The sequence below is a fragment of the Corvus cornix genome, chromosome 11, assembly GCF_000738735.6.
Source record: "Corvus cornix cornix isolate S_Up_H32 chromosome 11, ASM73873v5, whole genome shotgun sequence".
Classification (NCBI taxonomy): domain Eukaryota; kingdom Metazoa; phylum Chordata; class Aves; order Passeriformes; family Corvidae; genus Corvus; species Corvus cornix.
The window spans coordinates 6557432-6584664 of NC_046341.1; the positions used below are offsets into that span (position 1 = coordinate 6557432).

At 49.9% G+C, this 27233-nt stretch overlaps 2 protein-coding genes across 6 annotated transcripts; both read left to right on the forward strand.

The window, feature by feature from the left end:
- The first annotated feature begins 8 nt into the window (after nucleotides 1–8).
- GFOD2 (glucose-fructose oxidoreductase domain containing 2) lies at nucleotides 9–12431 on the forward strand. 2 transcript variants are annotated; one of them, XM_039558481.1, is made up of 3 exons: nucleotides 9–103; nucleotides 5146–5489; nucleotides 10163–12431. In XM_039558481.1, exons 2-3 carry the CDS (start codon nucleotides 5231–5233, stop codon nucleotides 11059–11061), a joined length of 1158 nt encoding a protein of 385 aa, XP_039414415.1. In that variant the 5' UTR covers nucleotides 9–103; nucleotides 5146–5230; the 3' UTR covers nucleotides 11062–12431. The 2 variants fall into 2 exon arrangements, with proteins under 2 accessions (XP_039414415.1, XP_019143895.1); XM_019288350.3 differs by lacking the exon at nucleotides 9–103 and adding an exon at nucleotides 324–4952.
- A 1167-nt stretch (nucleotides 12432–13598) lies between these two features.
- ENKD1 (enkurin domain containing 1) lies at nucleotides 13599–25679 on the forward strand. 4 transcript variants are annotated; one of them, XM_039558426.1, is made up of 9 exons: nucleotides 13599–13681; nucleotides 16329–16440; nucleotides 17972–18100; nucleotides 18375–18605; nucleotides 19725–19897; nucleotides 21988–22149; nucleotides 23244–23413; nucleotides 24304–24440; nucleotides 24930–25679. In XM_039558426.1, exons 3-9 carry the CDS (start codon nucleotides 18016–18018, stop codon nucleotides 25088–25090), a joined length of 1119 nt encoding a protein of 372 aa, XP_039414360.1. In that variant the 5' UTR covers nucleotides 13599–13681; nucleotides 16329–16440; nucleotides 17972–18015; the 3' UTR covers nucleotides 25091–25679. The 4 variants fall into 4 exon arrangements, with proteins under 4 accessions (XP_039414360.1, XP_039414362.1, XP_039414358.1 ...); XM_039558428.1 differs by having other exon boundaries at nucleotides 17994–18100; XM_039558424.1 differs by lacking the exon at nucleotides 16329–16440 and having other exon boundaries at nucleotides 13605–13681.
- The last annotated feature ends 1554 nt before the right edge of the window (nucleotides 25680–27233 follow it).

Consider the following 27233-nt stretch of genomic DNA (forward strand, 5'->3'; position numbering starts at 1 on the left):
GCCGGGCAGGGGCGCCGCCCCGGGAGCGCGCGGCCGCCTCGGGAGCGCGCCCGGCCCGAGGATGCACCAGGCGGGACAAGCCCGGCGGCCCGGCCGGGCACAGGTGAGGGTGGCTCGGACCTCCCGAGTCCCCTGGGCTCCTCTGCTGTTCCGGAGCCGCTGGGCGGCGATGGCGGCGCGGCCCTGCCAGAGGGCGCGGGGCCGGGAGCGGCTGGGAAGGGGCCGGGGGTACCAGCTCCGTGTGGGCCGGTGGGGTGGGGTGAGGTGAGGTGAGGTGGGGCCTTGTCCCATCCAGACCCCTGAAGGGGGTAGGTCAGGTGAGGTGAGGCGAGGTGACCCCTGCCCTGTTCCAGAGGTGAGGCGAGGTCAGATGAGCTCTGTCCCGTCCAGCCCTGTGAAGAACCCGCACACGACGAGCAGCTGCCCGAGCCCCGCACCTCCGGGCAGCACAGAGCATCGTGGGCCATGCCGGAGGCATCCCTGGGGCAGCCTTGGCCATGCCATGAGCTTTGCATGAAAGCCGGTTTGGTTTCCAGGATTTTCCAACTGCTCCTGTCTCCGGCACGGTCCTCATTGCCACCTTCGACCTCGGGTGGCACCTGTGGGAAGTGTGCCTGGAACGGGGCCTTTGCTGCTGTACATGCAGACCAGGAAGGACAGAATGCTGTGCTGGGCTTGTCTCGAGGTGTGGTGGGAGTTCCTTGAAGCTGTGGACTCGTGGGTTATCACACAACCCGCTGGCACTGAATCAAAAGCATGTTTAGTAAAGAAAGCACGTCAGTTTTGACATCAACATGTGAACCATTTCATACAGAGCCTCAGGTATATTCATGCCAGAGGGCAGAAGTGCTTGCTGGTGTGCTCCTCCACCATGTACCTCATCTTGGAACCCAGATGGAACTTTTTAGAATAAGTTGGAGAATGTGAAAAGCTTTCTCTTTATGCAGAGCCAATGCTACCCTGGCCAGTACCTTTCTGGACATAGGCTGTTACTCTTTCACTATCTTTGGCCATCTGTAATGGTCTACAGCAGTTTCTGGGCCCTGTGATCTTTGACTGTACTATTTAATTTTTGAGACTTCTGCCTTTGGAGCTCCCAGACTGCTTCAACATGGAAGTGAACGGGATCCTTTAGGAACCGTCAGGTTTTTCATTGCATTGGGTCACAAAACTTCTTGTTGCTATGTGTATCAAGAGTCAAAAAGCTCCTTTCAGTGACTGGGATGGGACTTCAAACTCACTGTGAAATTCAGCAAGAATTGAGGTGTTTTGTGGCCACCAAAAAAGGAATGGTAGAGCTCTTAAGTGGTTCTGCTGGAAAATTTTAGTCAGAATGATGTTGCAAAATTGATTATTTCATCTCTGTTAGATTGATTTTTATCTCCTGACATGCAAGGTATCTGTGGCAGTCTAGTTTCAGTTGCCCATAAAAGCTCTGCCTTTTGGGTGTTCCAGGGGAGGGTTCTCATTACAGTGTTCATTCCAGTGTTTGACCACTGGAGAGGTTGATGCACTAGGACTTTAATTGGCTTTTAAAAGGCTTTTCATGATTTTTGTAACTAATTTGCTGAGGCTTGTTTGAAGGTTTGAGGCTTGGTGGGTTCTAAAGTAAATATGTAGAAATTGAACCTAATTCTAAGCTGGTGCTGGTAGCAGTTTCTTTCTCAGAGCTGTTTCCGTGCTCTGCTGAATCCAATTGTGTGTAGGTTTCAGTTCAGTGCTAGATGTGACTTCTGTGCATTCAGTGAGCCTCAGTGGATAGACAAGAGTCTCTCTTCTCTCCTGTAAATGACAAATGTCTGCATTGTCTCATGGCAAGGGCACTTCACAACTTTAAAAAGTCTGCTGCAAGGAACCACCTCCTTCAGATTGTTTTGATCCTGCCTTCTCTGAGCTCCATTTGATGTGCCCTTGTGTGGTGAAGGACAGTGAAAATTTCGGTTTTCTCCATCCTAAGCCACACTTGACTTTATTACCTGTGATGTCTCTTCCAAATCGAGGAATCTTTCCCTGCTTAGGTCTTCCTTTTCAGAAGATTTTGATGCTTTTGATCACCTCTGCAACACTTGCAGTTCTGTTCCTTCCCCACTTAGAGGAGAAGTACCAGATGTGCACATAGCGCTCCAGACAATGGTGCTCTGGGGACTTACGTGGTGGCACAGTGCTGTTCTTTTGGGATGTCTGTTTGTTCTTCCTAAACTGTTAATTACAGCTGCCTCTCCTCAGCGGTGCCTTGTTCAGACACAGAGGGTTTAGGCTGTTTCCTCAGGGTGGCCTGGGCTGGAATCCCTCATCTGCCAGCACTGGAGTGTGTCTGCAGTGTGCGTGTGAAGGGTGGAGTACCCATGTGTACCCCTTTTTCGAAGCTCCCATTATGGGTTTTTCAGCATCTGCTCCAGTTCTGCTTGTGCCCCGTGTGCTCTGTGACTTGCCCTGTGTAATGATTGTCTTTTTGCTGCCCTTCAGCATCCACATCCATCCTGCTGCACCTGCCCTGCCAAACCAGGACTTCCCAGTTGGTGAAAGTCTGGTGGGGGAAGAGGAGGCTGCAGGTGGCTCTCAGGGGAGGGCAGAGAAGCATGTCTTCTGCTCAGGGCCACTCTGCAGAGCTTGGTGGCTGCAATATTTGGGGGTCTCCAGCCCTGTGGGGCCCTTTGAGCCATGTCTCCATACCCAGAGAACTGGGGCTGCCTTGCTGGAAGTCATTGCTGAAGCTGGGTTGGCCACTTCTTGATTTGTGGTGGTACTAGTGGTGAGCTGGTGACCTGAAGTTCTTGTAGCATCAGGAGCTGGTGCGTGGTAGTTAATCACTAGATTTTGTAGGTTTGTGCCATAGGTCTTAGTGATACCAAAGTAGAAGTATGCTATGTTTTAGGATAAGTGAGTTTAAAATTAATTCCACCTGACTGAGATTTTTTTAAAGATACAGTTGGATGGAAAACAGGAGAGAGTAACACTTAAAATGAGCAATTGTTAGCGAAATCAGCTTGTCTGAGTCTCCTGTTGCACATGCTGTGGTGTGCATTCTTAGAGCATTTTCAATGAATTCAGGCTTTTCTAAACTGTTGTGGTGTTGTGTAATTTGGACATTGTTGAGCACGTCTGTGTGATCTGGTGCAAGCAGGCACACACTCACCTGGTCTCTGTTCCACCTCACTTTGTGTCCCTTCAAATGAAGATGATGCTCTTTCTGCTGTAAGAATTTTTAATTCTTCCAGATCATAAACTGCCAAACAGATTTGTGGGGACTTCAAGAGTTATGCTTACTGTCCATCCAGTTGCAAGATTTTATTTTTGTTTGTGTGATTTATATAAAGCAAGCCTGGGTACAAGCCATCCTCCTTGCCAGTATCCCAGGATCCCACCCCTTTATGTAGACTAGTAAATATTTTCAAGATCCTTTTGATCTTTGTCACTGCTAAATGTTGGATAAAAAGGAGTTTATGCCAATGAACTTTGTTCATCCTTATAAAGAATGACAGTGACAGTATCACTGCAAATGCTGCATCACACAGAATAAGGAAAAACATACTGAATTATTTAAGTAAATAATTCATAAGCTGTTTAATAGCATCTGTAAGTATTTGTGCATTTTGGAAGATAAATATTCTCAAGCATTTCTGTTTTCTAGTTTAGTGTCTGTACTACAAAAATACCTGGGAATTCAGTCAGGGTTCAGTTTTATAACAGGTGCTGGGCAGTGTAGGCACCCCCAGATTAATGAGATGCTGATTACAAACAAGCACTTGCACTGGCAGTAGTTTCACTTCTGTGCTGGTACTGCCCAGAGCTGTGTCAGGATTTGCTTTCATGTGTTGTAACTTAATGTGAGTATCTTGGGATGGGGAGATGAGTAACACTCTCTTTCTGAAACAGGCCATGATTCTTGCTGGTCATAGATGTCTTTTCCAAAGGTGTTGATCTGGTGCAGGTACCAGTTCTCTTTTAAAATATGACCTTTGCTCTTTCATTGTAAGCTTCTAACAAAAACTGAACTCATCATGTTTTTCTCTCTAAAAAAATAATTCACACAAGGTCAAGTGGGCGTAGTAGATGACAACTCAGAAAGGCACAGAACAAAAGCTGGATCATAGGTTTCTGTGGTGTCAGAGGTTGAGGAGACTTCTGATTTCTCTCCTTGAAGTTGGTGCTAAAGCAAATGCTAATGGCAGTTTGGCCAGCTGTGAACAGCAGCTGTGCTAAGGCAGACTGGCAGGTAGGGATTGAAGGAATTGATTTACCAGGAAATACTTGAAAGAACAAAAGGAGTGTGCCTTGACCAAATGTTTGTGTGTAGGGATTATAATAATTCTGTGCAACCCCTGCATTCCTGGAGGTTAAGTGGCATAGGCAGAAGGAGATATTTTTGACTGTCCTGAGCTAAGTAAAGCTTTCTACTACCCACAGTGGACACAGAGGAGCGCCCTTTTCCTTTCGGAAAGCAGCTTTCTGCGTATTTAAACGCTGGCATTTTGTCTCCTTGTAGCCTTCTCCTCCCCAGGCAAAAAAAAGCTCACTGAATCCAGGCTTTCCCCCCAGGACATATTTTCTAAATGTTCTCTGGACTGACTTATCTATTTGCCATAAAATTATTAAGGTCCAAGTAGTTGTTTTCAGTTTGTATATTTAATTTGGAAGAAAGATTTATGTGCCCCAAAGCATGTCTATTATTTCCAGCTATTTCAATTGGTCTAATAAAAGATATTACCTCATCTCACAAACCTTTATCTCATTTGGGGACTTACATCATCACAAATAGAGCAGCACTGCTTTTACTCCCAGTGTGACAGACTCTGTGTCCTGTCCTCTTGGTGCTTCCTGTCACTCCCAGTTTGTGCCTCTCTCTGTCTGGTTTGTCCTGCATTCTTGTGTGTGTTTCTGTCCCCATGTGCTGAGCTTTGAAGCTGAGGAGATGACTGTCAAGCTGCTTTCTTACCATTCTTCTGCAACAGGTTTGTTAGACTTGTCCCTTAATATGGTATCTCTACAGATGGCAGCAGCTTTTGGGCGTTTTGGTTTTTGTCATTAGGATGTTTGAGAATGTTGAAAGCCATGAAAAGGACTGAAGGTGGCATTCAGGATAGATGTGTTTGATACCATAATGTGCCTTTTGTTGATAATGACTTACAACTTTTCACATTTTAGGAAGTGTGGATGGAACACCAAGCTGAGGAGCTGAACATTTTATTGAAGGCCTGTGTGTAGACCCTGATGCTTGAATGAATGAAGAATGAAAATGCTCCCTGGAGTGGGTGTGTTTGGAACTGGTAGTGCTGCCCGGGTCCTGGTACCCTTGCTGAGGGCAGAAGGCTTCTCCATTGAGGCTCTTTGGGGGAAGACTGAAGAGGAAGCCAAACAGCTGGCAGAGGAAATGAACATCTCCTTCTACACGAGTCGGACTGACGATGTCTTGCTGCATCAGGACGTAGATTTGGTTTGCATCAACATCCCTCCACCACTAACTCGGCAAATCGCTGTGAAGGCTCTAGGTACCTTTTTATCCTTGCAGTTGGACCAAAAATCCGTAGCTTGTTGGCAGACTGAAATTTGGAGCTGTTATCCCAGCACAATTCTGATTGCACCAAAGGGCAAATGCAGTGCTAGAAGTTTCATGTGGCATTGGTAGTGGCATTTGTGAGAAAAGTTACCTCGGGCTTTTTTTGTAAAAATACTGTTTATAATTGCTTATAGCTCTGCTTGGACCAATTGGGCTAAAATATCTCGTTCTATTCAGACTGAACTTATGGTAGGGAGTTTATAATAAAAATCAGCTGTATCAGAGTTAATAATGAGAGGGTAAAATGGAAATTAAAAATACCCAAAGCAACCAAAAAAAACCAACAACCCAACCCCAAACAAAACAACTTGAATTGTTTAATTAATTTCAAATTTTCTATACTAGAAAACAGATTTGCCTGGAAGGGGAGGGTTGTTCAGCTCTGATTTGTTTTCCCCACAAGTAAAATCAAACTTGGAACTTGAAAGCCTTTGAAAAAATATTTTTATGCACTCAGTAGAATCTTGTGTATTAGGATCTAAGAGATGCTGTTTTAGCTGTGACCCTGACCACTACCTGGACCACTCCTGGGACATCCATGGCCATAGCAGGCTGCTGTGATCCCAGGTGGAGGAATCCTACTACATGACACAGGAGGGCAGACGTTGGGGACAGCAGGAGGAATCCAGCTAGATGAGAAAGAAGGGATGACACCCCTTGGTGTCTGACTGGTTGGGCAGGGAGATGGGAGCCAACTGCCCGGGCATCCTGACATTTCTTCATTCCCCAGTGTGACTTTGTAGTGTTAATGTCCTCTCCTGTAGTGCAGCGTGGGTGTCGGTTTGCGTGTAATTCTGTAAATAACAAGGGTGATATTTTTACTGTGTTTACAGGAGATACACAAGTTAATTTTAGGACAGGTAATCTCAGACCATGTGAGCCAGGGTGGTTTGTTGTGCCTCTTTGCTCTACGGTAATTTCTTTTGGAAGTAAACAAGTCCCTGCACAAACATTTGCAATGCCACTTAGATATGCAGAGACAGATTTCAGACTTTTTTTTCCTTTTCTTTTTAGGTTGTTAGATTTGTTTGTTTACCTCATTAGAGTACTGTCCTTTGAATTTTAAGGTATTCTGATTTTTAAATATTTGAACTGTAAGGTAGAATTTATCTCTTCAAATATGCTAAAAGCTCTTTAGAGCACTTGTTAGGTAATATGCATTTCACTAGGTCTTGCAGCTCTTGATGATCAAGTGGGCTAAAAAAGAGAGGATTGAATCTTTGTTGGTGAATTATTAACTAAAAGGGTTTGGGATTCCTTCATGGAAGGCTGGGAACCCATAAGATGGCATTGTCCAGAGGAGGAAAAGGAGTAAAGCTGGTTCAGAAGTACAGAGGTTGTATGTATGCTTGAATGCAAATTTAGGAAGTGGAAGGCTGAAAAAGCCAGGGAAATGGATGGATGTAGCAGGAAAAGGTAACAATCACTTCCTCTGTCCTGAGATGTTTTGATCTGCAAACTGACGCAGACATCTCAGTGTGATGCTGACCTTGCCTTTCAGATTTCCAGGTTCATTGCAGTGGTATTTGTAAGTCTGCTGCTCAGTATGTTGTGACTTATTTAAAGCCATTGTTGGGTGGTTTCCTGTGCCTGAATGTTCAGAAGGAACACAGAACCAGGGTAGAGCCAACTTCTTTGGAAGTTGGGGTTGATACAGTGATGGTTATAATCAGAGAATTATTGGCTGCGAATTGTTTATAACAGATCGATGTTTACTCACCAAGAGACTGGGCTTTAGGAAATGTCAGATGTGGTGCAGTAATAATAGTCTTGTGTGTTGTGTTTTGTTGGGTTTGGTTTGTTTGTTTTAAAGTGCTGACACTTCTATTACTTATTTTTCTACATTTTTCTACTTTTTTTTAAATTGTGCTTTCATTTTTGTTCCTGGCAAAGAGGAGAAAGAGACCCAGTTTTTCTAGGTGGTGCAGTTTCTTTGCCTAAGTTTCTTACTGACAGACATCCACGAACAAGCCTGGGGACAAAGCAGTGACAAATGGTTTGAGTTCATGAACCAGACAGAACAGATCAAAGCCCAGGGGATAGTTCACATTAAAATGAGTGTAATCTTATGGTTTATCTCCACAACAGGCGAAGCAAGAAGCTCTCCTTAAATTTGTGCTTCTTTTGATCTCAGAGGAACTAAATAAATTTCACCCAATGTCTGTGTTGTGGTTGATGTCCCACAGTTAAATGCACCCATCCATGCGTTCATGTCTCCTGGCTGGTGAGGGCCTCAGCTGAAAATTTTGCAGCTGTGGTTTAGGAAAACAATATGGTACAAAGTTCAGGTTATTCATTACCAAAACAATAGTAGCAACCCCAGGGATGTAAGTTGCACTACCTTGGAAAACAAAAGGCATGGCCATTACTTTTGTAAGGGACCTTGTAGCCATCTCTGACTTGGCCCTTGTCCTTGCTTCATGGCCATCTCTGTGAGCTTGGGAACAGCTGGAGGGATGTTCCACTGATGGCAACAGCAGGATTATCCCAGAACTGTTATGGTGTTCCCAGGTCTCCATGCTGGCACTCCAGCAGTGCACAGTGGGCTGCTGAGCTGTCAGTGTGCTGCACTGGCTGCCACCCCAAAAAAAGGCATCAACCAGTTTTAGCTCCTCAAGAGGCCCAGCCTGGGCTGCCACAACAGGCACAGCACTGAGCAAGGGCGAGGCTGGGCAGCAGAGCAAGGACAGCCCGGTGTGAGGAGCCGCCTGGCGTGACACGGCTGTCCCCAGGCTTGGCCCTCTCTGCTCTCAGTCCCCCCTGCAGGGACCCAGGGCTGTGTGGGTGGGGGAGCAGCACCAGCAGAGCACTGGCTGCAGAGCTGTACCCTGGGTGTACATGGAGCCAGAGTCACTTCGGTTTTCTGCAAGCTTTGAGGCTGCGGATCTGCTCAGGATGCTGTGAGCATCCTTTTGCTTTTTCTGGTGGTGTTTTACTGTAACCTGGCTTGGAGACAAGTGCCATTTAAACAAGGCAGATAAACTGGGACTGAGGCAGCTCCAGATGCTTGTCCAGGTGCTTCAGCTAGCCCTGCAAAGTACTGAACCGAGTGCTGTGCCTCACCTTGGCAGCAGGACTGGGGACAGGGGAGTTAGAAATGGTCCCTGAAATGGGGGGTTACCAATGGACAGCAAGGGTGTCTACTGGGAGTTTGACCTTACCCTTTGTTCATTAAAGCTGCTGTAGACTCGTATCGATTTAGGGGATTTCTCACTTGTAGTCTTGTCATTTTCTGACCGGATTTCGCTTGTGTCTATTAGTAGAGGTCCTGGGTCTGCTGTAGGCGCCCTGTGGCTGAGCTGGGCACGGCGATGTGTCACGGGAGCGCGCTGGCCCCTGAAGGTTCCTGAAGGGCTGGCTGGGTGCAGCCGGGAGGGGGAGCACGGAGAGCGGGAGCTGCAGTGGGGAATCTGCCTTCCCTCGTGTGCCGGGGACAGACTCAGGGGCCTGAGTGCTGGTACCTTCTCACCAGGAGTCGATTAAAAGCTGTTCTGAGCAGGGAGCACAGTCTGCTCTGGCTAAGGAGGAGCTTTCAGACAGGTGCCTACCACCGTGTGCAGTGATTCCTGCAATTCTTGGGCAGAGACTGTGGTGTGCCATGACGGACCTTCAGGTCTGATATCACTAGTTAGTGTCTGTAACAACCATGTTAGGAATAACATGGTTATTACACTGAAAAATGTTTAGGTAAGTATTTGATCAGAACAGATGTGAAATAAGAAAAAAACAGGAAAACTAAAGCCTTGCCATGAGAAGGGGAATACTAGAAAAGCTCCAAATGTAAGAATTGGTTAAAACTTGTATTGTTGTGCTCTTTTGTATTACTTTATTTCTGCTTTAAAGTTAGGGGGGGAAAAAAGGATTATTGACTGCCCCGATTCATTTGGGCTGAGCAGGATGTAAAGTGCATCAGTAGCAATAAAAGTGCAGTGGGTCGGCTTGGGGGTGCAGCTCCTGTCACAAAGTAACTCAGTCACTTTTTGTCTGATTGTACAAGCAGGCTGTATGTGCAGATCAAAATTATTTGCTTTCTGATTAGAAATGGTTGTTTTAAAACAGTCCACTTGCCAAAACATTAGTTCTAATTGTTGTGTTCAGTGCTCAGAATCTGTATGTCTTTTATATGTAAGTAACTTGTATGTCCCATTTCTAGTAATTAATTAAAAATAATAAATTTATAGTGATGGTGAAATACAAAGTGAAAATCAAATCTCCCCTCACCACTTCCCTGCAGGGTACATGACTTTTTTTTTTCCTCCTCTGGCTATACAGGTATTTAAATAATTTTGTAACTATAGCACTCATATTGTGTCTTGTTTTGATGCCATGTGATGCCATTTGAACATTTCTCTTTCATGATGTAAAAATCCTCTCTTTATCTGGAGCCTCTCTGTGTGAGACTTTGTCAGCTCTGCAACTGGAGCATCTTGGAAACAGTGTTGAGTCTTGCTTGGCATTCCTATTTTAGTTCCCAGACCTTTACCTTAGAAATTGCAGCACAAAAGCCCAGCTCTTAAAAACACCACTTCTTGAGAGCCTTTGGGGCATCTGAGCACGTTTTGTTCATGTATGCTAAATACTGTATTTTTTTCATTTGTGCTGCAGGGATAGGGAAGAACGTGCTGTGTGAGAAAGCTGCTACCTCTGTGGATGCCTTCAGGATGGTCACAGCTGCCAGGTATTACCCCAAGCTGATGAGCATCGTTGGCAATGTTCTCCGCTTCCTGCCCGCCTTTGTGAAGATGAAGCAGCTGATAGAGGAGCACTACGTGGGCAACGTCATCATCTGCGACGTGCGAGTCTACGGGGGAAGCCTGCTCAGCCACCAGTACAACTGGATCTGTGACGAGCTCATGGGAGGGGGTGGGCTGCACACGATGGGCACCTACATCATCGACCTCCTGACTCACCTCACCAGCAGGAGGGCAGAGAAGGTGCACGGTTTGCTCAAGACTTTTGTGAAGCAGAACACGGCCATCAGCGGGATCCGCCACGTCACCAGCGATGACTTCTGCGTTTTCCAGATGCTCATGAGTGACGGTGTCTGTTGCACTGTGACTCTCAACTTCAACATGCCCGGATCGTTCATCCATGAGGTCATGATTGTGGGGTCTGCCGGTCGCCTCATAGCTCGTGGGACAGACTTGTACGGGCAGAAGAACACTGCGCTCCAGGAAGAACTACTGTTTACAGACTCTCTGCCTGTCAACAAGGGCCTTCTGGATAAGGGGTTTAAAGACATCCCTCTGCTTTACCTGAAAGGAATGGTGTACATGGTGCAAGCCCTGCGGCAGTCTTTCCAAGACCAGGAAGACCGTCGGACATGGGATCATAAACCTGTGTCTATGGCAGCCTCTTTTGAGGATGGTCTGTACATGCAGAGTGTGGTAGAGGCCATCAAGAAATCAAGTAGGTCAGGTGAGTGGGAGGCTGTGGAGGTGATGAATGAGGAACCAGATGCCAACCAGAACCTCTGTGAGGCACTTCAAAGAAATAACTTATGAACTTTCCTACCTTGGAAAATAGGACAATAAACACTTCTGGCTGTAATGTAAAAAAAAAAACCTGTTTTTAAGATATGTAGATTCTTATTTAATAGCCTGAGTTTCTTGGTTTTTTTAAACATGTAAAATATGTTCTGATAGGAACAGTTCTGGTTTAAATTGTTTAAAGAGTTTTAAATGTTTCTGTTTTTTGCAAACATTTAATTTTTATCTTGGAGACTGGTAGGAAAACTTGAATTGCCCTTTGCACTTGCAGTAGCTGAAGTGAATCGTGGGATCTCTGCCATTGTGTGGCTTGGAAATGGGACACAACTCCCGTTGCACAGGTTGCTGATTTAACCATGAGAGCATGTAGAGCAAGATCAGGGAGTATCTGTTGTTCAGATGCCTTTTTCTTCTCTCTTGGAGACTGATTTACGTTTTAATCCTCAGTTTTTAAAATTTTATGAAAGAGTTTAGTGATGTTAACAGGTCTCTAAACTCCTATAGGACAAAAAGTAGGAGGAATGGATTAAAGTTAGTAACATAAGGATCAGCCTTTTGGCTTCCTGTAAATGTCTTTCAAATTCATTCAAACTGGTGTTTTATTTAAATGATACTATAATTCTCTGTTGTTGGTGTCTTGGCAGGAAAATCTTCAGGAAGTCTGTGATGCATTGAGCTATTCTTCCATATCTGTAGACATTATTCCTTCTACTGAAGAGGCTGCCTGCATCCAGCAGCTGTTTTTCCATAAGCTCTGTGCCTGTCAGTTGTGTTTACTGCCTGGCAGCACCGGTGCCGTGCCTGTGGGGCCGCATTCTCATTTCTGTGACTGTTAATAAATAAATGCCTCCCAGGGTCACGGGATTGCCACAGTTTCGTGGGTAACAAAGTTGTACAGCAGTAACCTTTCAGGGACCTGAAAGTGGAAGGAAGGAGGTATTTCCTACCTCTTGCAGCTCTCTTAACCCGTTGGCTGGGTAACTGTCACACTACACGCATCCTGATAGTTGAGAGAACAGAGACTGAACTGCCATGGGTAAATGTGCTCCTGATCTCAAACACTGGCTATTAACCCTCTGGCCCAGCCCACCCTCACGCTCTCCTGTAGCTGGTGTCCAGTGGAGAGATTTGTTGGCAGATGATGGGGTGGAAGTTCATTCCTTTTGAGAAATGTTTCTCTCTGAGGCAGGTATGTGGAAAGGATAGTCTAATTTTACTACATTTGTTTTGTGTACTTGAAAGCTTTTTTTTAAATGTATTTCCCACTAAATTGTAACCCTGTGTATTTATGTATATTAACATGCACGCTGCTGTTTCATAAGCTGGACCTTCCTGAAAAGTATCATGTTTTCTACAGAAATAAAAAGTTGTGTTTGATGAGGGAATTCTCTCTGCAGCTGTGTGCTTGTGTTTGATTTAGTCAAGCTAAAACCATCCTAATAAAAGTGAACAGGAGACTCAGAGCTGGCACTCAGTATCTGGTGAGCCCTTCCCTACTCATTATAGAAGTTGCCAGAAGACACCAAGTAAGAAGCAAAATCCCTGCAGTACTGATGGGACTGCTTTCCTTGTTTGGTGTGTAAATTAGGTATTCACCTTTGGATATTTACTTTCCAGACTCTGTCAGAAACAAGTCTACTGCTGTGCTGTTTTAAAGGGTGGGGGCGTGGCTGCTTTTGTGCTCTGCGAAATCTCATCTCTACTGTGAGCTGTGTGAAGGAAGTGAAGGGAAAGGTTCTTCACCCAGAAGGTGGTTGGGCACTGGAATAGGCTCTCCAGGGAAGTGGTCGTGGCCCCAAGCTTGCCAGAGTTCAAGGAGAATTTGGACAATGCTCTGAGAGGCACAGGATGGGATTCTTGGGCTTGTCCTGTGCAGGGCCAGAAGTTGTACTCGATCCTGCCATAGGTGTGAGCATCTAATGTTATGTGGAGTGTGTGTGCTATGTAAAATGGATGAGATAATGTGTCCTGAGCTGACCTGGAAGTCACCACCTTCATTCAGATAGAAGAGCTCTGACTGTTTTCATGCCAGTTTGGGGCCTGTTTTGAAGCTGTCCTTCTGGAGCTGAGAACCTTCCTTTGTGCCTTTGTCACTAAGTTTGTATTGGGCAGAAAAAATCCAAAGTGCAGCTCCTGCTCTAGGAGAAGAAGGAAGCACAAAACATCTCTAGGTGATCCCAGTGAAGGAAGGAGGGTGCCGAGACTCCTGGGTGCGAAGGAGACATGCCCGCAGATTTGTGCGGAGATGTGAAAGGGGCCTCTCGTGGGCTGGCTACAGCCTGAAGCTGCCCTGCATAGGCACAGCGGGATGGTGACCACAGGAGCGCTCCTTTGGGCGAGGCAGATCCCAGCCGTGAAGCCTGGATTCTCCCGTGCAATCCCTGTGTGTTTAACGCAGATGTTGTGCAGTAGGGACCGGGGCCGGCCCGGGGGTCAGTGCCCCCCGCGTGCTGCGGCTGCCCCGGCACAACCGGCGGGGCCGAGGGAGCGGCGCCGGGGGCGCTCCGGGCCGGGCCCGCCCCTCCCGGCGGAAGCGGCGGTTGCCGGGGAGCGGCGGGGCCGGGCCGGGCCCTCGGCTGCCGGCGGGCGGGCCCAGCCCAGCCCGGCCGGGAGCGCTTCTCCGCGGCCTCCCTCGGTGAGTCCTCTCGGGGCAGCCACACGGGCCCTGCCCGGCCCGGGGCCGCCCGCCGGGGCTCGGGAGCGGCGCGGGCCGGGGACGGCGGGGAGCCGGGCCGAGAAGCGCCGGGCCCGGGGCAGAGGCAGCGCCCGCGGGGAAGGCTGTGGGTCCCTGGCACCCCGGGACTGCGCTGCTGGCAGCGCCTCCCGAACCTCTCTCCCCGGGCGAAGGGAGCCAGGAATGTCCCATCCTCCAGCGGTGTCCCATCCCCCGGCGGTGTCCGGTCCCCCGGCGGGTGTCCGGTCCTCCGGCGGTGTCCGGTCCTCCGGCGGTGTCCGCTGTCTCTCGCCGCGGTGCCGGGTCTCCGCACGTGTTCCCAGGCAGGGCTGGTGTTGATCTCCCGTGCCAGCCCGGCCGGAGGAGTCGCGGGTGCCACACAAGCTCCAGCCTCAGCACGGGGCTCGTCCTTGCGTCCGAGAGGAATCCCACGCGTTGAGCTGGGCCCTCCGTGTCGTCATTTGCCCTTGCCCTCCAGAGAGAGGACTGGGCTGCAGCTCTGTAATATCCACATCAGTGTCTGCCCATCTTCCCCGGCCCTCGTTCAGCTCCTGCTCCAGCTGCTGCAGGACATGCATCTGACTCCCTGGGCAGTCTGTCCAAGCTGGCTTTATTCCAAAAGGGCTGTTGGTAGACACCAGCTCCCAGAAATGCAAATGCCAGTATCACACCTGGCTGTACCTGCCCCTCTGTTTTCAGAGAGACAAAAGGAAAAATGAGTCTTTGAGACTGCCAGGTGGGGAAGAGCTGGTGAGACCTGGGGAAACCCACCTGTGGAATAGTATTAAAAGGAGAATATTAATCTCTCCCCTAGCAGTCAACAAGGAGAAAGCTTACACAGGGACAAAAACTACTGGGTAGTTTCACAGCACATTGACCTCTGGTTCTAACTCCCAGTTCTTCAGGAGGGATGGTCACAGATCCAGGAACCCCGCTGCTTCCGTGCAGCCCTCGGGCATGGAAGTTATCCTGATGTGACTTTCCATTTCACCTAAAACTGTTGAGGAAGGAATCAAACATGCAAGACCAGCTGCACAGAGATTAGCCCTTTGATTTGCTGCAGATGACTTGCTCTGCTTATCACAGCTTATCACAGCCGTGGGATGTTTTTTCCCATGCTTTTTGCAGAGATTGGCTCATGAAGGCAAGAAGCTGGGCTGGCATCAGCTCTGTGTGTGGTAGCAGCTTCCTGGCCAGGGACCCAGGCACAGTGAAAATGTCATCTGTGAAGAAAGGGAATGCTTCAAAGTCAGATGCAGTGGGTTCAAGGCTGTGAAATACACCTGCCTGAGGCTTGTCTGTTCCCATGTTTTGCAGTTACCTTAACTACAATGCCAAAAACAAGCCACAAAAGGAAGCTGTGGTTCTTACAGGCTCTGAAAGGGCTCAGTTTACCAGGGGAATAAGTAGCATTTTTACCACTTGGTCAGCTGCAGCAAAGGGCACAGAGTCGAGTTAATGGCCATTAAACTTGCAGACACTCTGGGAGAGAGAGGGCTGGAACCTGCATCGCTTGACTCCTAGGCCAGCATAAAGCCATGGTTCTAGAGGAGAAGGGAGCAGCACGCTGGAGTGAATGAGCAGTGTTGAAGTTGTTGGGTTACTCCAGCAACTGCTCTGTGCCTCCTGTAGCTGTGCGGGGTGGCTGGGAGCTGTGACTCTTCCCCAGGGAGTCTGCAGGCTGGCAGGGTGGAGGAAGAGAGAGGAGTTGCACAGATATATCTGTTTACCTGAACTTTTTCAGCCTGGTTTGCAGAGTGTGGCTGCGTCTCGCAGCCTGTGAATGCATAAATGGTGTGTGTCTGGTGGCAGCAGGTCGGGTACCGCGTTGTTGATGTTCAGCTTTCTGATGTGGTGGTAGAGAAGATGCTTTCCTGGGTGCAAGCAGTGATCAGGTCGCTGCCCAAGAGGGCTGACCCTGTTCCCTCATCCCTCTCCTCTGTGTTCATAAGTACATTCTCCTGCTGTGTTACCCCGGTGCTTGCTCCAGTGCTTCTCTGATCCCCCAGTGGAAGTAAAAGCCATGTCCCTTTTGGACAAAAGGTTACGTGGGCAGAAAACGAACCCAGTGAAAGAAGTGACTTGTTTGAGGCAGGGGTAGTGAGTGGCATTGACTCAGCAGCCGAGGACTGTTGGTGCTGCAAAGCTGTCCCAAGAAATGAAGCTGGTAGGAATGACAGCAGAGGAGGTCACACGTCCCCTCCTGGCAGGAGTGAGCCGTGAGGGTCTCTCACTCGTGTCCCCCAAATAGGCCCATGGTCAGCAGGAGCAGAGCAGCAGCTTGGGAGGTCTGTACCAGTGGTTGGTAACTGAGGCTTGGCAGCTGCTTCCTGGGGCTGGGACACCGGTGCTGGGGGCTTGTGTCCCTCATAGGTCCCTACACCGGCAAGGTGCTCTCTATTGTAATGAGGTTGTCTGATCTTATAAGATCCCAAGCCAGAGGTGATGTGACTTGCAAATCAGGGAGTGGGTGTCATTTGCAAATTCCCTGCAGCAGGGCAGGGTGCAGTTGGGATGTGAAGGTATAAAATGAGCCTTCCATCCCTGCCTCCCATCAACTTGCCTTTCCTCCTTCAATCCCCCGCAGTAATTGTCTGCTCTGTTACAGGTCTTGATTTCAGCCTGTCATTTTGCGTGTAAATCACTGGGTTGAGACTCGAGTTCAGATCAAGATCAGATGTGCATTTCAAAGCCAGTAGCTGCTCTGGAGTGATCTCATGGTGAATGCTTTCTTTTTTTTTTTTTTTTTTTTTTTTTTTGTCTAGAATAAGAGATCCTGTTCTGGCTTAGTTGGATCCATTATGAGGAGATTAAATAATACCAAGCCAGCATCCTTTTATCTCTGGCTGAGAGTCTGTGCCTGCTTTTCAGAAATAGCTTTTTCAAAGCAGCTGGGTGCAGGCTGCACATGCATGCTGGTGTGCAGCAGTCAGCACTGCTTACATTGCCTCTGCCACTGTGTCCAGGAGATGAATAACAGCGTTTTGCTAATGGGTCTCATGTCAACAGGGGTGATTTAGCAAGAAAAAGACTGCAGTGCATTAGTTGCTAAGACTCAGACTCACTCAGCCTTGCCCTGATCGTTTATTGGTTTATAAATTAAACTGCAGATGCTGCGTCCCGTCAGTGCTGGCATGCCGAGGATCCTGAAAGGGGTTCTTCCCATCGAGTTGTCTCAGAAATGTTTAAATTACTGCCTCAGGAGTCAGGGAGTGCAGGTTGTAGCCCCAGCTCTTACAGAAGTGACTCCAGCCAAGCTGCCCTGGCGCCTGTCAAAATCATGGTGTGACTCTGGTGAGGCTCTTGTGGCATCTGCTGAGAGCTCACCAGCAGTCTGTGCCTGCTGGTGTGGCATCCTGCATCCTCATGTTCTGAGCAGGTTTGTTGTAGGCATAAAAATGCTATCCAGGAGATCTTGGTGGACAGTGCAGGGAAATTGATGCTGGCTGCTCCTGTCCCTTCCTGGTGGAAAGGTCTGTGCTTCTGTCGTGGGGAGGAGAGAGGCAACAGGGACCTGTGTGGGCCAGGGCAGGAATTTGTGGATCTGTGCTGCTTTGAAAAGTACTTCAGAAACGAAAAACATGTTATTCTAAGCAAGTAACTCTGTTCTCCCCAAAATCTGAGAAACCATCTGGGCTCTTCCCCAGAAATCCAGTCTCTGCCCCTGCATGGTCCTGGAGTGAAATGTTTTGTCTTTTTGTAAAGTGTTTGTCCTTCTGAGGGTCAGCCCCACCCTGCTCAGGGGTGGTGCCAGCACAGGTGTGTTCTCAGGGAGGATATGGATGGCTGAGTGGTGCAGGGGCTTCAGCTTCTTCTGGACAGGTTGTGTTTGACCCACAGGAGACATTTAGAGGGAGCCCAAGGTGCAGGATAATTCAAATCTCAGGCTAAAACCTGTCAGATGATGGCCAGCCACCTTGTGTTTCCTGTTCACTCCTTCTGTGTCTGCATTAGATGTTTCCATATGGGAGGACAAAGCCAGGAAGGATTTTTTATACCAAAGGTACCAATATTACAGCAACTGTGGACATTTTCAGCACCAGTAAAAGCACTGATTAGACCCACAGTAGGGACAGGGCTGCTGGACCCCTTGTTTCACCTGCATGAAGTCCAATTTGGTTTCTATCTGCAGGACATCTCTGTAGCTGGGGGTGAGCTGTCAAATGAAAGTCAGAAATTCCCAGATATAGATATAGATATAAAATGTAGCTTTTCAGTGGCTCAGTGGGCCCTGTTCATTTCTGTTCTCAGTGGTGGTTGGTTTCTGTGGCAGAGGCAGAGCAACGTGTGGCAGGATGTGTGAAGGGCCATCCAGGATTTCTGGACCCATTCCTCCAGACCCAACACTCTTTCCAGAGTATTACAAACGTCCCTTCTCAGGTGAGTCCTTGATGCTTGTTACAGGTTTGGGGGTTTGTGCTTTGGCATGACACAGCTTGATGTCTTTATCCCTTGGAGTCCTCGACAGTCTCTATTCAGATTGATGAAGGTGTTTCTGATGGTGATCCTAAAGTGGTCTGTACAGCTGGTTGAAAGATGGGAAAGCGTAAGGCTGAGGTGGAGAGTGGATCTTCACATTGTTTGTAGGCTGTGGATGCAGAAAACTGAGGTAAGATCATTTCCTGGCAAGGTTCTCCTTTTTCTGTCTCTACAGCTCGAGGGAGGCTGGAAGGAAATGCTCAGAAGCTGTGTTTAACTTTAACCTCTGGCCCCCTGGACCCAGTTCCCAACCCATACCTCGCTTTGGGCAGTGCCCGCCAGGCCCAGCCAGCCCCCCGCATTCGCCCCAGCGGGAAGGACTTCCTGGAGAAGGGACAGAAAGGGACACTCAGCCTCTTACTGCAGCTTGAAGGGATCTCCCTTGACAGGGAGCTGCCAGTCAAGAGTAAGTACAGCCAAATCACTGCTGGCCTCAGCTGCCTTTGGGGCCAAGGATGAAGCTTTGGGGATTTGGGATGGATTCCCAGGATCTGCTGCCTGAGGACAGCTTGAGCTTCACAGGGCTCGTCACCCCATCTCCAGCTTTTGGCCTGGCACTGGAGTCACCTGTGCTAGAACCTGTAATGTTTTGGCCTCCCTGGCTCCAGTTTCAGGTTTAGAATGGGAAGAGGGACTTTAAAAAAGGTGCAAAAATTTGGACTTCTTTATAGTAAAACTTACATAGGAATCAAGTAAAACCTTGATGTATTGAGGATGTTTAACATGGCAAGTTCCTTGTTGGGGAAGCCAGGCGGGATTTGGGAAGAGTGTCTGTGTATGTAGATGTGAGAACATCCAAAAGATGTTCTTTTCTCCAGGAATGTCAGCCAGAATACATTCAGAGGTCCAGGAAGGAGATAAGGCTGAGCACTGTGTGTCATTTTAATTTACTTCATGTGCTGGCACTGCCCTGAGCCTGGTGCCAGTGTGGTGAATGCCACAACTGCTGTGCCCAAGCAGGGTGGGGAACAGGTCTGGTTATGTCATCTGAGATATTCCCTGTCTTGGGGAGCCCAAGGAAGGGTAATTTTTGATTCTAAAACGAAACAGAAAAAACCCCTAATCCATTGTCTTGATTGTGTCCCCTTGAATATGGGACAATGGCTGACCCTGAAACCAGGAGCAGTGCAAGCTCAAGGCTCTGCAGCTGCCATTAATCAGCCCTCTCCACTTCAGAAACACCATGGGAGCTGACATGGGAATTGACCTCACTCTTGAGAGGATGCTGGCATGGCTTGTCTGGCATAGTCCATACTGGAACAAGTGGAGAACAAGGGAGTCTGTGGACACAGCAGTGTGCAACAGACCTGTGCTGATGCTCCTCTGGCAGAAGAGTCGGTCTGGAAGTGTGCACCTAACAGGGGCAGGATGTAGAGATGGTCTAGTCTGCAGGAGAGGGGAGAGCTTGCTGGTTCTCTGGGCTGTTGGACCAGAAGGGATCTGTGGCTCTGGTGCCAGCACTCCGAGAGCCTGTGTCCTGTGGCAGTGTCTGGAAGGTGAAAGTGTGTCTCCCCTTGCTGAGCAGGGAAAGAGGCCAAGGACTACGAGAAGGAAAATGTGAGGCGGATAAAGGAGATTCAGAAGAAGTGCAAAGAGAAGGAGCGAGCCCAAGAGCACAGCCAGCCCAAGCCTGTGAAAGCTCTGTGGAAGTCCCAGAAATATGAAAATGTGGAGTCAAAGGTGAAGGCCAAACTGCAGGTTGGTATCTATGGAGGAGCTCTTGAACTCTCCAGGCTCGAGATGTGGCTCAGCCATGAGGGACGGTGGGATGATGGAGACAGGGGAGTCCTGGAGCCTGCAGGATCTGGGGGCATCTCAATGCTGAAGCACAATGGGCAGATGTGGCAGTGGGGCTGTGAGTGAGTGTGTGCTTTGGGTCCAGAGTGTGATTGCTGCAGTAATCCCTGTCCTGTTTCTCCCTTGTAGCCATATTTCCTGCTGAGGGATGCTCCCATCTGGCTTTTCAGCTTCCCCGTGTTTGGGGCAGCGCTTCTCTGCGGTTTGTGCCAGAAGGCTGTGGCACTTTGTCCCACGGATTGTGGTTCTCAGGGATAGGTCTGCAGGCTGCGTTGAGCCTCAGTCCAACTGTTCCCAGCCTGTGGATACACAGTGGGCAGTGTGTATCCACACATTCTTCCCTGAGTAATTGTCCTGGTGAACAACCACTGCTCAGTGGGGGCACACAGACATCTCCAGGCACTCAGGGTTGAGGCCTCATAGATCAGCACAGCCTGTGAGCATGCTGAATTGGATCCTTTAAGTTCCTCCTCATCTCTGCATTGCTTCCCTTTCATCTGTGGCCAGCTTTTGATGCTAAAGTGACGTGTATTGATAACAACTGCAAAAATTGGCAAGATGATTCCCAAGCCAGTGGTTCCAACTGCTGTGTCCCTTCTTCCTGGTGTGTCACCAACCTCTTTGGTGTCTGTGACCCTTCCACACATGGGAGCAAACCCACAAATGCTTCAAGAACACAAGCCTACGCTCTTGTTTGACAAGTCCTCTGGGTTAGAGGAAGATTGAGCTCATTTCTTCCTTTGTTTTGGGGAAAGGGGGTGGTCTCTGCGCAGGCAGTTTCTGCGTGGTGCATTACTTGTGCTCTGTGTATTCCTCCAGAGAGGCCCTGGCAGTGACTCATGATGCTTTAACTGTTGCTGTGGCTCTCCTGGAGCTCAGGTGTTCTCTGTGAAGGATCTTCATCTTCTGTGGAGCTGCTACTGCTGCTCAGAGTTCCAGTTGATTCTGCTGGATCTTGGTGACTAATGCAGAGTTTCTTCTCTGTCATCTGTCCCTGAGGCTGTTACCTGTTGCAGTTGCCTTGGAAAGGGCTCTGGCAGTCCCAGTGCTGCCATGGAGGGAGGTGGGGCAAGCTGTTCTCTGCACTCCTGAGGTCACAGACTCACTCAACTTTGAGCCAGCTGTGCTAGGTAAAGGCAATTCTCATTAACTTACCAGAGAGATCCAGATCTCCTGTTGAAACAAGACTGATCATCCTTAGAGCATGAACAGCCTGGGCAGTGCTGAGGGCACCCCATACCCTGCTCCTCACACCCAGCCCAGCAATGTGGCTGCCCAGTCCCACCATCAGTCTGCAGCTCTGCCCAGCTGAACGGGCCAGGCAGGAAGGAATCTCCAAGGAGCTGCAGCTCAGCTGAGACCTTGGATATTTGTAAAGATCTGGGGGTGGCCCTGTTCAGTTCCCATCACTTCCAAGGGCAGAGCAGTGTCCTTGCTGCATTTATTGTAAGGTCACCCCCTTGCCACAGTGTCAACTTTCAGTTTTCAGGGTTTGTTTGCAACAAGACTGTCTGACATAGTCCCAGACCACCTGCTAGACATCAAGTACTGTCACCTGGTGCCAGTGCTAACCACAGCCATTGAAGATGCCCCTCAGTGCTATTCCACCAGACTCCTTTACCCTCTGCTCCTTTTTCTTTCTAGAGTGATATAGCCACAGATCTGAGGTGCTGAGCAGAGCAGCACTTGAGAACAGCACCTCAGCAGGCAGCTTCATGCCTCCCTGTTTGATCCAAATGTGTTTCTGCAGATTCCCCCACCATTTCTTAGCAATTCTTTACAAAGTTCAGATCCCAGGTCCAGATCTGTGGCTGACTACAGATTGTCTTCCCCCAAGAACTTCTGCCAGGTCATGGCAGAAGGTGTGTGCTGTCGTGTGCCTGCTGGAAACCCGTGGCTGAGCTCGTGGTTGACCACCCAAACTTGGTTGGGAGGGTTTCTCTTTGCTCCAGCCTCCCTCCACTGGTGGATCTTTTCTTGCCTTTCCCCAGGAGACCTCCCCACCTCCAAATCCCGAGGCTGTGAATTTCCTGAGGGCATATTCTCGCTGTGGCTCTGGGATCAAGCCGTGCAGACCACTGTCCCCAAGGCCTGTCAGAGCAAAAGCAGGAGCAGGCACAGAGGCTCCAGAGGCACAGGGTGCTGAAACCAAGGTGAGTTACACACTACCTGCATCCATCCCAGGGACTTCTGGCACTCATCCATTGCTCCTGCTTTGAACCCTTCATGCCTTCTAAAGTGTTGGGTCAGGTGTGCTGCATGAGTAGGGAGATCTGTAAATACTGATCCTGGCTGAAGGGAAGGAACAGGGTCTTGGTCACTGGGGTGGTGAGATGGGTGTTCAGGGGTTGTTAATGCTACCTTCTGACTTCATCTTCACTCAAAGAGATCGTGAAGTTCCCTTTGAAAATTCCACCTCCTCATGCCAGCAATCTCAAATCTGCTCGTCCAAGGGCTTTGTGGGAGGTCTTGGAGATTTGAAGGCTGTTCCCACTGTAATCAAAGGATCTGTGGCTTCTGGATGTTAGATAAAAATTTGGGAAATGGGTGTGCTTTTTAGTAAGGAGAGTTAAATCAGCATGAGTAGTTAAACCTTTCAAGTAGTCTGTTTGGGAGGTCCTAAACAGCTCCATGACTCATGTCCTTTTCCCTTGGCAAGTGTGAGGTTGTCAGTTTGTTGGTTCCTAAATGCCATAAATGACTTAATTAAACAGGACATGATCTCCAAAGGAGGAAAACCAGGAAAACCTTAAATGCAAACACAGCCACCTTCTCCCCTGTTTTGTCCAGCAGAGGAGCTGTCGTGGAGGTGCTGTCTTTGGGGAGGTGGCCCAAGGATCAGCAAAGTTCCTGCTCTGCTAGGGGTTCTGGTGCATTTCCTGGCCTGGTGAGCGTCCAACCTGTTTTTCCTCTGCCCTCAAAATGCACCAGGAGGAGCCATGGGGATTATGTCAAGCCTGTTTATTTCTGTCCTTCTAGCTTTTAAGGCATGTGATCATCTTGGGGACCTTAAAGAGGTCAGGTTTAGGCTTGGCTTTTGGTGCCTGCCTTCCCAAACCACAGCCATAGCTCTTGCCTGTCTGTGGCTGCACACTGAGACAGGCCGTGCCAAGAGTCTGCCTGTCCTGCTGTCGTACAATTCAGTATCTTGTGTGGTGCCTCTTTCCTTTTTCCCTCGCGTGGGCAGTGGCAGCTGGCTGTGTGCATGCCCAGCCTGCCCCTGATGCCTCTCTCTCTCTTCTCCCAGATGCAGGTGGAGGGCAGGAGCGTTGACTTCATCAGGCACAACGCCTGCGCTGCCAAGCGGGCCCCGCTGCGCCGCTCCCAGTCCCTGCAGGCGCTGGCCGAGCTGCTGCAGCAGAAGCACCGGGAGCAGGAGGAATACAACGCCAAGCAAAAGGGCCACGTCCCCCAGTAGTATGTGTGCCCCTCTCTGCTCCACGGGACTGTGACAGCCTTGATTGAAACCCCCAGCTTCTGCCCAGAGAGATGGGCTGGGCACAGAGGCGCGCTCGCCGTGTGCAGCGGTGCCATTTTCTGTCACCTGGGGAGTAAACGCTGGCCCTCCTGCTTTCTTGTCTTAACCAGCATCCCATGCCCAGTGTGACAGGCTCAGAGAGAGTTTTGTGTCCTCCTCCCTTGCTTGCTGTTGTACAATGATGCTGATAGGGGGAAGCTCTGTGTACCTTGAGAAATGTGCTCCTGCCCCTTTGTAAGCTTTGTTCCACGTGATGTAGCTTTGGCATTGAAAGATCTGGTATTGGAGAGGCAGACATCTCTCAGCTCTGCCTCACAAGTGTTCATCCTGCCTTGGGCCTGGGTTCTGAGGAACATCCAGCTAGTGCCGTGCATTTTGGGGTTCTGCATGGAAAACATGGTTCCTGGTGACCCTATCCTAGGAATGACCATGGTGCCAGTCCTTTGGCTGTGCTGTCCTCTGCCAGCATCCCTGGCCATGAGCTGCTCTGTTCATTCTGCCACTGGCCCACAGAAAGTTTGGCGAGGACTCAGTGAGCCAGAAACGAGGAGCAGCAGCCCTTGTCTCCAAGGAGCACGTGTTGGCCTGAGTACATCTCTCCCAGCAGCCCTTTGGTGCATGTGGAGCACATTTGCTGGTCCACACATGTGGGTTAGACCCGGTGTGTCCCCCACCACAAGGGTGTGTGCCAGCACGTGGGGCCCTGTGGTCCTCAGCCAGCGACACAGAGCCTGGCAGGGTTTGAAGGGCACATTCCTGGCCTCTGCCTGCGCCCCTGGGCCACCCCTCCTGCCAGATGTGCTGACAGCTGCTCTCCTTTGCCTCACAGCCTGCTGGAGAGGAAGGAGCTGTGGCGCAAGCAGATGGAGGAGCGACTGCGAAACCTGCCAGACCCCGACACGCCGCCCGGTCACACCATGATGCCAGAGAGCCAGCGGCTGGAGACCCTCAGCAATCTGAAGCAGAGTAAGAGCAAAAGGAACTGGGATTCCAGCTCAGAAAAACAGGCAATCCTAGACAGGATAAGGGAGAAGAGACACAGGGACACAGATTCCTGCCACTTGGAGAGGTGCCTGGATTAAGGCATGTGTAGGCAGGGTGTGAGCTGTGTGCATGGAAAGAGCAATCAATCAATCAGTGTCCTGCAGGTTGCAGGACTGGCTCTCTGCAGCAGTCTTGTCCAGTGGACCTGATGTTAGGGTCGCTATTGCTCCTAAAACGTTCGAAGTATTTTGGTTGGAAGGGACCTTCAGAGGTCTCTAGTCCAATCCTTGGTTCTCAAAGCTGGAGCAAGTCCCTCAAGTCCTCCTCCAGCTGAGCTTTAAATAGAGGGATTCTAGGTCCTTGTTCTGCTCCTGCCATCATGTTCATGCATTAGAAAAACATTAGAACATTAGAAAAATGATGGATTTTTTTGCTCTCCAACTTACACAACTTTTTTTTTCTCTTTCACAGGCCAGGAGCAGCTGATAAAGGATCTGGTTCTGCTGCCAATGCGTGGAGACAGCCTCAAGATGCAGAAGAGGCGGGTAGAGCTCGAGAGGAAGCTCTCCCAGATAGAAGAGGCAATCAAAATTTTCTCAAGGCCCAAGGTTTTCATCAAGTTGGACTCCTGAGCTGGTGGGGCCAGGTGTGCTGTGCTGCTCTGCCTGAACATCCTTTATTGCTGGGCAAGAATGGACATCACTTTGGGAGGGAAGGAGAGGAAACCAAGTTCCATACCCTGGGCCCGTGCAGGTGCTGATACAGTGTCCAATATGCAGCTGGCATCTCTTGCTGACCTTTCAGTGCTGTGTCTTGACCACAGAAAAGGGAGGGAGATGCCTTAGTAAAGGCCCTGCTCAATGGTCTGGAGAACAGTTGTCTCTGCTGCTTGACTTCTCACAGATCAGCTCTCTACTCCAGATCCGTGGCATCACCTCTTACTTTCCCTTTTTTTCCTACTTCTAGAAATTGGTAGAAGGTTTCTTGTGCTGCTTCCTGTAGTGTTCCTTGTCACCCTCTTTCTCCTGAGCTGGACCATGGCCATGGCTCATCCTGAGCACCTCAGGGGACAGCTTGGGGACAAGGAAGAGGCACAGAGCTTCAGTGTTTTCTGCCCAGGGAAGGGCTGGGCTGTCAGGAGGATCTGGTGGGGTGTCTGGAGAAGCCTCTGTTGTCTGTGGGGCAGGAGATACTCCAATAAATCATCATTTCCATCCTGCAGTGTGTGTGCAGCTCCCAGGGGACCCAGCAGGGCCTGAGGAGTGGTGTGGGCAGCAGCAACCAGCAGCACTGGCACAGTGCAGGCAGGGGATGAGCCGTGGGTTTCAGAGGGCCGGGTGCTGGGACGTGGTGGTGGACACGGAGTGGAGACTGTGCAAAATCCTGACAGATCTCCATCCACAGGCTGGCAGCACAGAGCTGGGCAGGTGCCATCGTGGAGGTGAGCTCACTGCTGCCTTACCTGCAGATGCCATGCAGGAACCTGCACAGACCTTTGCAGGGATCCTGCTGCATGAAGCAAAGGAAAATTTAAGCTGTAAGGGATTGCTGGAGGGCTTGGTGCATCTCCTGCTCAGCAGAGGTGTGATGCCACAGCTTGGAGCCATATCCAGCTGGATTAAGAGAATTTCCAGGGATGAGGTTGCCCCCATCACCTTGCTGGGGCTCTGTCTCCAGACAGTGCCAGCCTCAGGGGGAACGCTTTTTCCCCTGAAATCCCATCAAGTTTTCCCGTGTTGCAGCCTGTGCTGTTGCTCTGTCTCCTTTTGCTACAGGGTGGGGATACTGTGCACAGATCCCTCAAGCAGCTGCCTTATTGCAGGGGTTGCTCCATCCTGGGCAGGATTTTGTGGGGTGGGGATATTGTGGAGTCTTCCAGCCCTGCCTGTGTCACCTGGCACACTGCAGTGCCCTGGGATGTCAGGGCTGATGCCACTGCCAAGGGCTGGGAAATACTTTGGCACTTGAGGGCTGGAGGAGGTGAGATGCCAACTGGAAAATCACCCCATGTGCCCCTGGGGCCACCTCAGGGCAAACCCCACAGCCAGGCTGAGCCGGCTGGATGAGAGGGACTGGGGGCCATGGGCACAGCCCCTGGGCACCTCCCAGCCCAAAACAAGCCTGGGCTAACCAGCCCTGCTGCCAGATCTGCTCTCTGGTCTGTCTGGGCCCTGGCTGTGTGCCCTGAGTGCCCTCAGCCCTTGCTGCATTCCCTGCCTGCCCTGGCCTGGCTGAGGCTGTGAATGGAGAGTTGGTGCTGACTTTTCAGACCCTGAGAGCTGCAGGTCTTCCTCCTTGCCAGTCCCACCACAAGCCCTTGGCAGCAGTGAGTGCCACCATCAGCTTGGCACTTTGGGAGAGGAACTGAGGGTGCTGGGAGCCCCAGCAGAGCAACGGGGCAGGTATGCACTGCCCCCTGCCCTGAGCTTGGGGCTGAAGAAGGAGGATGGGGCTGCACTATCCCCAGCAGCACTTGGAGGGCTGAGTGACAGCCAAGGTGCTGCTGCCAGACCAGTGGCCTCACCTGCATTAGTGAAGGCACTGCAGCAGGGACAAGGTGGGAATGGAGGGGCCAAGCAAGGCTCATTGCATCAGGCCAGATGGCTGCCCGAAGCAGCCTGGACATGTGCCATGGGACAGGCATGATGGGTCTCGATGGGTCACCCAGCAGAGCAGCAAAGCCACAAGCTGTGCCAAGGTCAAGGCCACCACTTCCAGGCACTGCCTTACGTGCACAGGGCTGGGGTACCCACCCGCTGTCCCCCTCCTCCCTGC